Source organism: Lepisma saccharinum, chromosome 4, assembly GCF_977018435.1.
Source record: "Lepisma saccharinum chromosome 4, izLepSacc3.1, whole genome shotgun sequence".
NCBI lineage: Eukaryota > Metazoa > Arthropoda > Insecta > Zygentoma > Lepismatidae > Lepisma > Lepisma saccharinum.
The window spans coordinates 117351340-117367192 of record NC_139232.1 but is presented as its reverse complement, the minus strand read 5'-3'; the positions used below and the strand labels follow the sequence as shown (position 1 = coordinate 117367192).

Here is a 15853-nt window from a genome sequence, read left to right as displayed (position 1 = left end):
TATTTTTCTAAGACTGTGCAGCTCTCAATTGGAGGCTCTGGGAATGGAAGAAAGGATGAATCACTGAAAGTTTGAAGGGTTATAAAAATCAAAGCAGACAAGTTAGAGACAAAAAAATGTATGTGGTTTCTCACCATCATGGAAGGATTAAATGTGCCAAGTTTCATCAAAATCTGAGAGCATGGGTACAATGGTCTGATTGAACAGACATGGAATGACCCACCATTTACTTTTTTTTGGTTGTTTCTTTTAGGTTGGCTGCGGTGGCTCAGTCGGTAACGCGTCTGACTACCATGCTCAAGGTCCCGGGTTCGATCCCCGGCCGGTTCAAATCCGGGAACTTTCCTAACGATGGAAGCGGCCCCGGCGCCCACCCAGCGTCGAATAACATGGGTACCTGGAGGAAACCCTGGGGGGTAAAGGCAGTCAGGGGCGTGATGCTGATCACATCACCCCCCCTCACGACCGGATCAAGAAAGTGTGGGGCGTTACCCCCACACCCCCTATACGCCTTCATGGCGTGGTGCTAAGCACAGGGGAGCACTTTACCTTTTTACCTTTTTTTGGTTGTTTCTTTTAAGAGTATAGCAACAAAGACATCAATTTATAAGTTACAAGCAATTTTCAACAAACAACTAGTAGTTCCACACAAAATCTGTAATTTTTGTTATGTTTTTCTGATTTTGTAAAAATACATTTCAAATATGCAGCTTCCTTTTCTAAGACAGAAACTATCAGTCATACAACATGAATATTTCATGTTCTCAATGAAAAATTACCATTTAGATCTATATAACAGCAAAGTTTATATCAATTTGTTTTTGAAATTCCATATCTGATATCTAGTAAAACTTCCTCTCAATTGCCTGCAAAGCTATAACAAAAACCATAATTTGCACAAGGACATAGTATAATTTAGAAATTAGTCCACACATCTAGTAACAACAGATATTATAACAGTTGTTGCTTTTATTCTTCAATGTCTGTGATCATGTGAGCAGTTTGTTTGTGCAGCTGTGGACAAGATAAATATTTCGTCAGAACAAAAAATAAATACAAAACACCAGAAATGAGGAATGTTCAGAATTTCCCAATGATTCAGGGAATTTCAAGGAGATAGGAATATGTTCAAGAATTTCCAACACTACTGTATCTTGAGTTCTACAAGTGACTAGGGGCTGTTTACCCACTGTAAACACCCCCCCCCCCCGAATTACATTGAAATTTGTATTAATCGAAAGATTTTGATGTTTTACGTAATATAAAATTAGTTCCAGCATGCGGAAAACACAAATAACGAAGATATTCGATCAATGACCTGTGTAAGCAAAAACCTGTCATTTCAGAGTGCTTTCACAGCTTTTCATTATTAACTCCCTTTGTATGGTTGGTTGATTTAGTAGTTTAAGTCCACTTTATGCACAGTAAGGCTAATCGGGACTGGACCTACAGTTTAAAGTGGAATCCAAACCACTATGTGCCTCCACCGGGTATCGAACCTGGGACCCCTTGATTACAAGTCGACGATGCAACCACTGCGCCATCGGGGAAACCCGAAACCCTTTGTATGCACACTCAAATAGCAGAAGAACATGTCAATAATAACTATTGGTACTAAACGTAGCAATCATAACTACGTAAAATCATAGTTGCTATTGTGGAATGTCATTTTGGGTGCTAGCTTCACTTGTGCGAAGCTTTTGGCCGGTTCTTCTTCATGGTAAAGTAACATGCCAATGTAACAAACGTACTTTACTTCACACTTCCGCAAGCTATAATCAACTCAAAACGTTTATAAATAACAAAATCTTCATATACCATGCAAAATATTTCACTTTCTCTAGGGGTACAGAGAGTCAAGGTTATCGATGATTACTCCTTGATGCATGTGTATCTGCATTTATGGCAGAAATATCATGTATCTCAAATACCTTACACAGTTGTAGTACAGAACACTTCATGTTCTGCCATGCAAAATGTCTTGACCATTTGGAATCCAAAATCAGGAAGTGTCCCAAAGAGATTATCTGTTTTCCTTTTCTTCTTCCTGATTCCAATACTGATAGTTAGGATTTTTGCACTTCTCCTTACGCAGAAAAGATGAAACAATATTACTTAAAAGTAGAATGAAAGAGATCGGGTAACAATGTAGTATGGACACAACATATTACTTCATTTTTACAAAAGAAACTACTTACGTAAAATGAGTTTCGGTAGCATTTTGAAAGTTCGTGGAGCTGTTTTGTTTCATCGTGGAATCTATTTGACTGGGAATTCATGCGTTTTTCAAGGAAAATATCTCTCCGACGCACACTAGACGCCGTTCGTGCTTCCTCTACGAGTACCGGATGTAGCATACGTTTCATGACGTAACTCCCTGTCAGTGTTTCCAGCCACGCTTTTCTTTTCGTTGTTTTGGTGCATTTAACTATGCTTGCCTAACCTAACCCAACCTAACCATACCAGAAATGGTTTGTGGGGCTATCCGTGAATGGTTTTTGGGGCTATCTGTCAATGGTTTGTTGGGTAGCCTCAAAAACCATTCACGGATAGCCCCACGAACCATTTCTGGTAAGGTTAGGTTTGGTTAGGCAAGCATAGTTAAAATAAAAAAATCTGTGCATAATGTACAATTTGCACACGTGACGAACATGAAAGTAGGTATTTTTCGGTGAAGAAGATTCGAAACACTGCATACCCACTGATGATGCACAACGCGACTCAAGCTGACCCCACCATATTGCATGTTACGCAAGCGAAAAAAGGAAGAACAATAATTACTGTTAATGTGAAAAATTGAAATTATTTTCGTGAAAAAAGCAAAATGCAACCTTGAAGAATCTTTTGCAATGCAGAATAGGTAAGTACAAATGTGAAAAATGATGAAATAAACGAGTGAGAAGTGTTGTGCCCAGTAACAGTTTAGTATATCAGAGAGACATTTTTACAGAAGAAACTACTTACGGAAATGAGTTTCTCCAAGGTTTCCAACGTTCGTCGAGGTATTTTCTTTCATCGTGGAATATATTTGACCGGGAAATCATGTATTTTTCAAGAAAAATATCTCTCCGATGCATAAAAGCTCTTGGTTCCATTACCTTCAACTAAGTGAACCAAATGTTCTGTACGTTTGATGACGTAAGCCCCTGTCAGTGTTTCCAACCTGTTATTTTTTTAATTATGCTTGCCTAACCTAACCTTATCGGAACCCGTGCACACGTGACAAATACAATAGTAGGTATTTTTCGGTGAACAAGGTTGGAAACACTGCATACCCACAAAGTGAGTCAAGATGTGCTCGACATATTGTGTGTTACGGAAGCGAAGAAATGAATAAAAAAATCACTATGTATGTGAAAAATTGTGTTTCTTTTCGTGTAAAAAGCATAGTGGCACCTTGAACTATGTTCCGCAATACACAATTAGTAAGTACGAACCATGCGAAACACAAAATATTCGATTTTGTGCCCTATTACATTGTTACCAGAGATTGTTCATATTACATTTACAATCATATTAAAATACAAAATTGAGAAAGGTCAAAAATGCACATCAATACTTACTTGCCCTGGAGGGATCTCTCTGCAATATTGTCACTAAAAGAATTGAAGACTGCTTCATATTTCTCCTTGCTCCAATTTAACCAACTCTGAAATACAAGACTAACTTAGTGCAGGAATCTAACCCAATATAGTATATTCACATAATTTTAACTTATTTTCTGATACACCCGACGGTAACACTTTGCTATAGGGGTGATGGATTTCTTACTTTTTACAGGAGAAAGTACATACACAAATCATTTTCTGTAGCGTTGTGGAAGTTCGTGAATGTAGTTTTGATCCATTTTAACACGAATGCATGCTGTTTCTGCTTCCGCCATTTGCTTTCTGCATGAGAGCACAATGTTCTGTGTGTTAGATGACCGTAGCCAGTGTTTCAAACTCGGCATGTTTTTACTATAACATGACGTGTTGAGTATTTTTTTTTTTTTTAACTATGCTTGCCTAACTTAACCTTATGGATAATGGTTTGTGGGGCTAACGTCAATGGTTTGCGAGGTATTAGCATAATTTCAAATCCAGGTACGAAAGTAGGTATTTTCTGGTGAACAAGGTTGCAACACTGCATAAATCGGCAAAACACTCTCACATCGCATGATGAACCAGTACACTATCACCATACTGTGTGTTACAGAATCGAAATAAAGAGTAATATTAAGTACTCGTAAATGTAAGAAATAGACATTATTTTCTTTAGAAATTCATTATTTCACTTAAAGAAATGTTCCGCAATGCAGATTAGTACGTTAGCAATGTAAAAAAAGTGTGAAATAAATTATCTATAGGTGTCACCCCTATAGTAAAGTAGTACCCACCCGACTCTATTGGGCTTATCATCACATATATTTTGCAATCTTTAATATGTTTGTTATATCATTTTCATACAAAGAAGAACTTGGGCAGATGTACTTATTGTCATTCGGAATTTTTGTTGTCCTTCTTTCCTACATGTTTGTGGATGATTTTTTAAAACTTAAACAGACTTTAAACAGCTGTTATTTATGTGCAAAATAACTTGTACAACCTACTTCTTCAGGAGTATATCTTCGATTTAAATATTTTCCATGACTTGCAAATACCAGATTTACATTCTCAAGCCATTAATTTAAAAATGTCTTCCACATCTTGGATACGGAAGCAAGGCCTGATTTAATGAAGAAAATATTAGACCTATCAACAGTTGTCTACATCAGCACCTCTGTTGTAACCCTGTAGTGCTGACGTACCCATTATTCTGAACAAACTCTTTTACATTATCGTATAACATATGATAGAGCAGCCATAATCGATGGTCACTAGGTTTCTCATTTCTGACCGACTGTCCAGAGAATTCATGACTGAGAAAGAGTTTGTGTATAGGATAAATTTATTCTTACAAATTAGCAAATAGTTTCTTACTGTAAACCTACTTGCCTCTCCAAAATGAAAAGCAGATACTGCTAGAGTAATACATGCCAAACAAAAAATTAAAAGTGAATATTTATGTGATAGTATATCATATATTTGCTTCTGGATTAGTTTCCATGCAGGTTTCTTAGAGGAAAATACCATGTCAAAATTTCTTTAAAAAAATAACAAGAAAAATCGAAGTCTCTTCATTTCCCACAAATATATCACATCACGCTTCAAACACAAACAAAGAGGAGGGAAACACGAATGAATTTCTCATTCATGATTCTGTTCCAGTTTAAGATGAGAATACATAAACACAAAATTGTCAAAGTACGGTTTTGGGAAGTTTTGGTTTCCTTCACGGCGTTTTCCTTCCTTTATCAGTGCGCGCCTCCATAATCACACCATATTCTATGATCACACCATAGACAAACTACTAGGAGGATCACACACAGCAATCCCTCGTGCTCACCGCTAGCAGGCCTGGATTCGGAACCGGAGGAAAGGGATTCTTTCGCCGATCCCGGTAAGACTGTTCGGGATCCCACACACACCGTACCATTTCTAGTCTGTGCAGAAAAAATAATCACTTATTTCCCTTCGCTTCGCTTTGATCACGTTTCATGATATCAATCAATCAAACCGTTTGAGATAAACCAACTGTTAAGTGGTGTAGATCTGGCTAATCAGTGATTGCTTCGCGGAGGGTTCACTCATAGCACAAGTCTCAATTAACCTCTCCGTCTTCACCTTCTGACGTCTGCCGAAATGCCTTCGTTATTAGGTTAGGCTTGTTAGATTTTGTTCTCTTGGCATAAATAATGCATTGTTCGTCAAGCCCCTAAAAAACTGCAAAGAAAGCGAAAAACGGGAAGTTGGTTGAGAACTGTGCGATAAGTAAGACCTGTTTGTCGATGTAGCAGATGCCTCTGATTTCATTTATTCTTTGTAACTTAACCAACTTCACTCATTAACTTCAACATAAAAAGAAACGTATTTTTTTGGTTGTTAACAATAAATGTTAGCACTTTGATGTCGTGTTTCAAACGTAATTATTCAGGAAAATAGCGTATATTGTTGTTCTCCTTCTTCCAGCTGATGAAACTAAACAGCTTTAAATGACGCTTTTGAAACAATATTTAACACAAACTATGATATGGTAGTTGCGATAAAAGTGCAGAAGTTTTCATTCCATGATAGTGTAGTGTAAAATAATGTAATGTTTGTGAATATTTTTCGCCCATCTTTACGAAGTATATCATCATCAGTTAGATGAATATCTAAATTAGTGCATAGAGGCTGAAGCTGTCAATTTTTCAGATACCATGGAATTGTTTTTTCGCAGTGAATAATTGCAAACCCCAGTTAAGTAGAATCGAATTGTAGTCTGCATAATGTAAGGCACAATGTTAATGTGCATAACAACAGTGACATTGCCAAAACTGGGGGAGGGCATAAATATTTTATGGAGAATCTTTTATTACACTAGTTTTTGTATACCTTTCTCTACTGGAAAATATTGTCACTTAAAAGACCCACCTCAGCAATCGAAACCGGGTCTCTTGCTGGCTATCAGACCCCTTAGCGACTGGACCGCTGCAGCTCCAGTGATCATACACCGGTACTTGTTTACTATCCTTCGGACACATTTATTTATTTTTACAGAAAAAAATTACTTACCGTAATAAGTTCCTGTAGCATTGTCGAACATCGGGAAGGTGTTTTGTGTGATGTGGGAATGTTTCATAGCTGAAATTCATGTTGTTCGTTGAAAATTAATTCTCCGACGGAGAATAGCTAGCCCCACGAACCATTGGCGCGTGGATAGGTTAGTTCTGTTAGGTTAGGAAACATAGTTAAAATTTGGTGTCGTGTTAGTATCAGGATCTAGAAATTGGAAATAATTGCGAGCCATTGGCGCTAGCCCCACAAACCATTGGCGCGTGGTTAGGTTAGTTTGTCTCAGGCAAGCGAAAAGGCCTATCAGAAAGACGTACTGGTAATGTGAAAAATTGCAATTAATTTCATCAAAACAATGTTGATACACCTTCAGGAATGTTCCGCGAAGCAGATACGTAAGTACGAATGTCAAAAATTGACGAAACGAAAAAATTAGAGGTGTCCAAAGGATAGTAAATTTTTACCGATGATGTATGGGTTGCATCGACTACCGTCACACAATCCCCAACGAAATGAGTTTGCATCACTACATTTGCTAACACACTGATCGCTGTGTTCCCAACCTTCCTAAATGATGCAACTTCCCCTCACGCGTCGCTCAAACCAAAACACCCAATCAGCGTGCTCTACGTGACTGCTGCAACAGCATCATAACGACGGAAACTACCATTGTGTTCCTGCCCCGATCGATCGCGACCTGGTCTACGTGGGTTGATATCGCAGATCGCAGGCTTATCCACCATCTCTCTTGGTGGAGTGGCGTGGAAACACTTGATGTTTCGAAGGAGATAGAGTTCAATAAATAAGTATAATAATAATGATTTGCATTACAGATTTCTTTGGGTGTGCACGTGCGAATAGGCAGAAGCTGCTACTGCTGTCATGTATTAATCAAGATTGTGAGAATGACTAATGAAATTCATGATTAGCTAAATAAAGTGATATGCCCCTGCCTGACTAAGGTTAAAACCTGGAACCTCTGGCCTCATACTCTGACCACTCTGCACAGAGGCCAGTAGCATAGGTTTTTGCTCTGGGGTTTGCTAAGGACCTGTGACGGAGTATACTCCTCGAAAATTTGTTTTAATCCAGTAGCCAGCAACTGATATATAATGGTCAGTGATCAGAACGCTACATTTTGAAAGTACCTTCACTGCAGCTACATCTACTCTTTCAAAAATGTAGCTTCGCTACAGATACGTTTCCCAAAAAGTGGCTCGCTACGCTATTCTTGTTTGCTACTTCTGCATAAAAGAAAATTAAAACAACCATATGGACATTTAAAAGAAGCCCCTAGTATGATAGTTGGACTTTCTGGAAAATAGATTCTGTTGTTATTATTATTATTTATTATCTCAATAGGGTTACAATTAAGCCATACAACATTTCATTTTGAAGAATATTAATACAATTAATGACTTGATGCCCTTATTATCATGATCAGTGCTCAAAAATAAATATTCAAAGCTAGGTTCCAGCTCTGGAAATCAATCGCCAGGAAACCACCTACTAGCAATTGTGCATACTACAGTGTGTTTCAAAAGTCGCACAACCCAAACTTTGAAAATGTATATCATGAAAACCGTAAGAGGTATTTACACCAGGTTTTCTGCACTAAACTAATCATGTACAGCTGGCAGCCGACGAGAAGAGTGCTGGCAGAAGAGGTGTGACGTACTGCCAGGCGACTCCACTCTTTCGCGTGGAGGAGGTGCTCTTCCGCCAGAACTCTTCTCGTCAGCTTGACAATGACCCGCCAAGAAGAAAACAAGACTTCCTTCTCCCCGACCACCCCCAAATTCTGCAAATGAACCTGACCCTCCCTTTCCCTCTGTGCCTCGTCGCCCTTCATTCAGCGATCTTCTCGTCGGCTGCCGGCTGTACACTATCACTGGGTTAATATATTGATGTTAGCATGTATCCAAATAAAAGCAATTACATTATTTTTAAAAAATATTGTTAATTTGCTGAAAACTTCTGAGAATTGATTTTCAACAATATATACCACGTAGAAATTTTCAGAAAAATGCAGGTTCGACCAGGACTCGAACACGGGTCTCTGATATACCGTGCCATTGCTCTAACCACTGAGCTACTGAGCCGGCCTGGCCTCGCCTGTTTTTTCGCTGTCGCTGTTTTACCTGCGTGGAATCTTCTCTGCCAGTGCTACCACAACGGGATCTGTTGCCTTTGAAATACTGTAGACTTCGACGTTGCCTGGTTCCTCCCAGCATAGAGATGTTAATTATTGAAGATCAATCACACACAGGAAATGTACTACGTAGAAATTTTCAGTGAAAAATGCATTAACATCTCTACGCTGGGAGGAACCAGGCAACGTCGAAGTCTACTCTGTTTCAAAGGCAACAGATCCCGTTGAGGTAGCACTGGCAGAGACGATTCCACACAGGTAAAACAGCGACAGCGAGAAATCAGTCGAGGCCAGGCCGGCTCAGTAGCTCAGTGGTTAGAGAAATCGTACTTTATGCCAGAGACCCATGTTCGAGTCCTGGTCGAGCCTGCATTTTTTGCTGAAAATTTCTACGTAGTACATCTCCTGTGTGTGTCTAATCTTCAATAATAATACCAACTCTTAACAATTTGTTAGATCATTTGTTGGTGTTTGACTAGTCGTAAAACAGTTGCTTTGTGAGGTACAGCAAAAGCAGGGGATTTTTTTTTTGGAAAACCTCTTTCACATGAGTGTAAGAATGAGTAGTAAAATAATCTTCAGCAATGCACACGCGCTGCTCCAAAGAATACACCATGCTGAATCAATTAAAAGAACAGGCATAGTAGCGTCGAAAGTGAGCGAAGAAAATTCAGTGTAACCAGAGGCAGACTAGGATTCTCTCAGAGTCCAATTTCGGCACAAAATCTTGGTTTATGATTTTTCACGTAAATGTATAGCCAATACGTAGGCACATGTGGCATGCGTCTGTTGACAATAGTTCGACCTGCTAACATTGCCATATATGTCCCAAAAATGGTACTTTTTCATTCAACCCATAAAATTGCCAATAAAAATCCATCAAATGTTGCACATGACCAATATTGGTCGCAAATGACAGATTGACATGGCATCAGTCATCAGACATCTAATTATGACCCTTCGATAATTTCTTATGTATTTTTCTCATTCAAAAGTGCATTTATAGAAAAAATTTAACGCTGCCTTCCGCCAGTTATTAATTTATCTAAATTTTCTGTATGGAGAAAACTGATAATTTTAAGCATTGAAAAATATCTCAATGGGTGAGGCTTTATAATGCAGAAAACCCGGTGTAAATATCTCTTTAGGTTTTCATGACATACATTTTCAAAGTTTGGGTTGTGCAATTTTGAAACACACTGAATAAGAAGCTGAGCATCACGGTAATCAAAACATCGCTACATCATTCGAGAAAACAGGAAATGAAGTGTTGGAGGTCAAAGAGTAAGAAATTATTACTGACACTCTGGAATGTTCACAACGTTGATTAAAAGAAAAAAATAATTTACTGAATTACGCTGTACTGCAATTTGAACTTAGAATCATCAAAATTTCATACATATTACAGCATAAGATCGCAGTCGCCAGGCTGAAATTTTTAGTCGCCCTGGCGACCGGGATTTTTCGAGCCCTGATCATGATTCCCATCATTCAATAATTTTGATAGCTTTGCTACTTCAGTAACTTTTTTTTTTACCACAGACACAGAATACTCTTTGTTTTTATTATAGTTTTTGAGAATAATGTACCTATGCAGGTGGCATCTCAATTCAAATTTGACATTTGAGTATTTTAATTTGGGTGTTATCCAAATTAATGATTTGATAGGATTTTATTTATGTTTATATAGGTATATCAAAATATTTTTCTTGAGAATAAATATTTCACTTTTAATAGACTGATATGAAGGCAGCATTTTGAACTGACCCTTTCAAGAATGATAATTGTCGTGAACATGATGGATAACCATATTTTCTGAATATGTAGATAATTATGACTGATATCCATCATTAAGATAAAATAATTATTCTGCAACTGACATTTCCACTAAAACATTATGCACAACAATTTTAGAAACTACACAACAGAATCATGACCACATGACGTTCTCACATTTCTGTCCATTCAATTTAAGGTAGAAAGCAAGACATCCAAAATTGCAAGGCCAGCAGGGAACTCAAAACCATATTGTCATGCCACTGGTCAGTGGCTGTTTTTTCGTCTTCACTTTGAGAGTCAATATTACGACAGACAAATGAAGTATTATTATGCCTACTGAGAGACAGCGTGTGGGGCAGTTTTACCATCTGCGCAGGTTTAAGTAATGAAATAATGGAAGGAGGAGCAAAAGTTTGAGGGTAAACTATGCTTTGTAATGATAATTTTTCTTATTAAACATTCCTGCTGCCCACATGGAAGATTCATGAAACGAAACGTGTGTGTTCTCATTAAATGATATCAAAAATATTTCTGGAATTTATCATATGTATCGAAATTAACTATAACGAGTTGTGCAAAAGGGGGATAACATAAAAATCTGATATTTACCAATTTTATCTTCTTAGCCCTTAAACGAAATGTTATTTGTGGGGGGGGGGGGGGGGGATGTTTGCTCGAACCTTGGGGGTTGCTTCTTTGGTATAAATGAGAAATAGGTGGAGTGATGATGCTTTACGTAAGTTTTCCTGTTGCGAGTGCTTGCCTCAAGACAGTGGAATATTTGTTACCTTGTAATCAAAGAGACCCAGGTTCGATACCTGGCGGAGGCAGTAGTGGTTCGGATACAATTTCAATTAGCTTATCTGTGCATAAAGTGGACTTATAAAGTAGGAAAAAAGCATTGTTGGGAGGATGGGATCTTCGTGCTCCTCCATTCCCCTCATTCTCAAAATTAGTCAAAAGTGGAAGAAAGCGACTATAGATAAGAGAATTACTAAATAAATCATTCATTCATTCTCATTGTCTATGGTTAGCGAAAGTTACAGAAAAGCGACATAAAACTAGGAAAAACTTATACATCTGGAAACTATATAAACTAATGAAAATTGTTGTTTCTGCAGCAAAGTCAATAGCTCGTACGTACAATTTTCAAAATGTAAACATCCTATTACAGGGTGTCTACCAGTCTGGAAAACCTGGAAAAGTCAGGGAATTTTATTTTTCTGGAAAAGTCAGGGAAATTACTATTTTCCTGGAAAAATTTGTATTTTTGTTTCTGGGCCATACCAAAGCTAGATAGTGACTCGCTACTGGCCTTACAAGAAGGTGTAAAAAGTATCAATTTGAAAAACATAGTGCAAGTATCCAGCAGTTAACTGGAAATTTCTCGCTTTTTTCAAGGTAAACATGGCTATTAATGAGCCAGAAGGTACAACATTGCTGGAATTAGGAAGCTGCAGACTTCATGTTCTTCATGGTGCTTTCAAAGCATCTGTTCAGAGTTCTGTTTGGAACGTAGTGGTATTCTTGAAAGCAGTGTACAATTTATTTAAAAATGTTCCAGCTGAGAGAGCAGATTTCACAAGAATTACAGGATCAAAAGTTTTTCCAAAAAAGTTTTGTCCAATTTGGTGGTTTGACAATGGAAGTGTGGTAGAAAAAGCACAGTACCTTTTACCATTTCTGAAAACCTATGCTAACAGAGTTTCTGGTACCAAGGAACAACCAAAGTGTGAAAGTTTAAAACTATTAAGTCACAAGTGAGGAATCTTCTGTTACAGTCAGGCTAGCTTTCTTTCAGACTATTGCAACTGATTTACTGTAGAACCCTTTCTTGTCACGTTTCAGTCTGATTCACCAGTGGTGCCTTTCCTTTATGAACATTTGATCAAGCTACTGAAATCCCTTATGTCCAGGTTTATAAAGGTGTCTATTCTGCTTGAAGCTGTAAGTTCTGAAGATCTTTGATCTAAATCTATCTGATCCAGATTGGTGGGTGTTCTGTAAAAGAAGTTGACATTGGATTTGCAACCTGAGCAGCATTTAGATCTGTGCAACTATCTGATGTTCAGGTGTTACATTTTCGTGAAGATTGTCTGAAAATATTACAATGTTTGTGTAAGAAGATATGTATGAGATCACTATTGATATAAGCTCACATATGGTGCAGCATGTCTCTCTCCAGCATCTGTATTGGATGGAAAAGTAGGTGAAGACCAAGTAAATGTGACATTACAAGTCCTAGTTGAAAAGTGCCCTGCTGCAGGTATATACACTGACTTATGTAGTAATGACAGCATGATTGCAAGAATGAAAAAAAATTGACTGCTGTTGATCAGCTGGATCAGATGTGGATGACAATTCTTGAAGACTGTAACAACAGTAGGGGAGACCGGGGTAATTAGAACAGGAAACAGCCTGTAGAAGTTCCACTGTAAATTACTCAGAAAGTTACTGATGGATTTTTTAAAAATTTCTACCATTTCAAAGAACATCTTTTGTATATTTTTGAAAAAAATAATGACCATACCTGCATTGCAAATACTCGTCCAAAAAAAAAAATTGTCATGACACCATAAAATTGTTCCAATTACCCCATTTGGGGTTAATGGAACATAAGTTAGAAATTTCAACTGAATAGCTTTAGATTGCTGTTGGGGTAATAAGAACATCATATATAAATGTCTCATTTATCCTGCAAATTTGAACACTAATAGCTCTACTTCTTCTGGAGTTATCAATGCTTGTTTAAATAAAATCCCAAGTTAACGTCTTTTTTCATAAAGTTCAATTTCCCAGCTGTGAAGCAAACATGTGTGAATGAAAATCAGTGTTCTATGATTTATTTGAAAGGTTACAGGCCATTCTACAATGTAGTAAAGAAAAAACTTCTAATAGTTACATGTACAATCTAGTATATCAATTAGAAAAAGTACAAAAAAGCATCTTTTTTGGAGGAAAACTTACTCCAATTTGTAACAAGTAGTGCTAATACTTCTAAAAACACTTAAGATAACTTACACTAACAGGTTTAACTGTCGTGAAAAACTAATATATACAGAAATTAAGCTTATCAGTCTCAAAAAACAATTATATATGAAACCATAAAATATAGGCTACATGACAAAAGCTACACCAAAGAACACTTGACCCATATTAACATTTGTCAGTTTGGCACCAGTAGATCTACTGATTTGAATGTTTGATTTCTTTTTTGAAAGCTTCATACTTGCTCTTAATGATGTCATACAATGGAAGGGTAAATGGACCGATTCCATTTAACTCCAAAGGTCCGTAAAATATAAACTTCCTATCAATTTCCTCAACATCAGGTCTTCGTGGCCAATCGAACTTGCCAGTTTCTTTTTCCTCCAGAAACTTGATTGTTGCTTTAGACTGGCCATTAGAGATTTTAATAATTCTACCAACATACCACTTTCGCTCGTAATATACAGCGTAGTACTTTTCCAGTTTGAATAGGACTACATCGTCATCCTCTGATTCTATTTTACTATGTATATCACAATATACTTATCTAATGATTACAATTACCGTTTTTTGAATGTTGATACAAAATACCAAGTATGACATTATATTATACATTGTACAATTTTAAAGAGTTGACCTTTGTATATAAACCTTGATGCCAATGCAAATGTACACAATTTCAATAAATTTAATTATAAATTTGAATGTATCATATCTTTCTTGTCTGAAAGAACACATATGATTGAAGATATTTGTTTTTCATATTGCCAGTCAAAAATAACTGTTATGACTAAATTATTATAAATATTGCACAAATGTGGAACTTTGAACTTAGCCTAACCATTTTCAAATGTTGTTATGACAATGTATTATTTTTATTGTCATATTCATGGTATTTCAAGATGATGTTCTTATTACCCCATGACTGTTCTAATTACCCCAAGCAAAATCAAGCAAATTACGCAATGTTCTAATAACCCCTTTGGAGAAATTTTTGGGGTAATAAGAACTTTGCTTATAAAAACCAGGCAAAATGCCCATAGACAACCAAACTCACATGAAAAGATGTGTGCCCTTATGTTTTATTATAGGGGTGAAGAAAATTTTGCAAGGGTTCTTTCATTCACATCCAGTATATGCAGAAGCAGAGAAACACCAAACATGCGTCACATCATTTTTTGCAGGTGTATAATAAAAGTCAAATAAAACTTACTTTTGTGTAGTTATTCCAATAACAAATTTTCTGCATGTAGGTTTAGTGTAGGTACATAGGTATGAAATGTTATTACACCAGTCTTTTCGTTTTAAATTATTCTACATTAACATGTTCCAATAACCCCATGTTCTAATTACCCCGGTCTCCCCTACCTTTATACTCGAACAAGTGTCTCGGGTTACCAGCCAGGTTAAATTGGAGTTGGCTTCCAATGTTTTGAGGGCATACGTTGCTCTCATCTTCAGGGGATGTAGAAATGGATACCAATGTAGGTTAATATACGTGACTATAATGTGGCGGAGTTTGGATTCTACCTTCTTATTGGCTCTCTCTGGATCCTGGTGTTCTCATTAGCTGGTGTCTTGTTTTTACAGAGGATTGGGTTCCAGGCATGACTGAGCTGGAGTCCCATGTCCCTGTTGAGATTGGTGCTTTCCCATGATATGGCTATGGCTTTCTTTACCTGTCGATCCTAGTAACCGGCATATTTGGATATTATTTTTGTGTCAGCAAATAAAATTCTATGTCCCTCAGTGATTCAAGTCCTGACTTTTCAGGTTGGAATAATTGGATATTGCGTTTATGTTCATTCCGCCGCTGCTCAATGGTGCATCCCGTCTGGCCTATGTATGGTATTCCACACTCGCAGGGTGTTCAGTATACTCCTGGAATATTGAATTCCAGGTCATCTTTGACTGAACGGAGTAGGGGCTTGGTTTTCAGTGGCGGCCTGTGAATGGTCTTCACCCCATGCCTGTCTAGAATGCTGCTTAACTTCCCGGATGTGTGTCCGACAAGAACACTTGTTCGAATCATGTCGCCAGGAAAGCTACAATTCCTATTTCCTTTATACTGTTTGTCCTGAAGATTTCAATGCTTTCACATGGAAATGCTTCTGTTGAGCGCAGTTTCTCTGTAAATAAGCAATGCCTTGTGGATAATCTTGATGAGGACTCACTTATTGTCCAACGATGTATACATGATGCAATTGTAAGTTATGGAGGGTTGAAAAAGTCCCTATAACGAAATCTTTAATCCATGCAGCAAGGAATGCAAATGGAAAGTGGAAGGAAGCATGATACA

The 15853-nt window shown here is 37.4% G+C and overlaps 1 protein-coding gene across 1 annotated transcript in view; it reads right to left on the bottom strand.

The window, feature by feature from the left end:
• Gnptab (N-acetylglucosamine-1-phosphate transferase subunits alpha and beta) overlaps positions 1-5192 on the bottom strand; it is an 89082-nt gene extending 83890 nt beyond the window's left edge. The window contains exons 1-2 of the mRNA XM_083121296.1: positions 4977-5192; positions 3564-3649 (exon numbers count right to left, since the gene is read on the bottom strand). Coding sequence (XP_082977422.1) covers positions 3564-3649; positions 4977-5114 — 224 coding nt within the window. The 5' untranslated portion in view covers positions 5115-5192. The remainder of the gene's footprint in view (positions 1-3563; positions 3650-4976) is intronic.
• Between the last annotated feature and the right edge of the window lie 10661 nt (positions 5193-15853).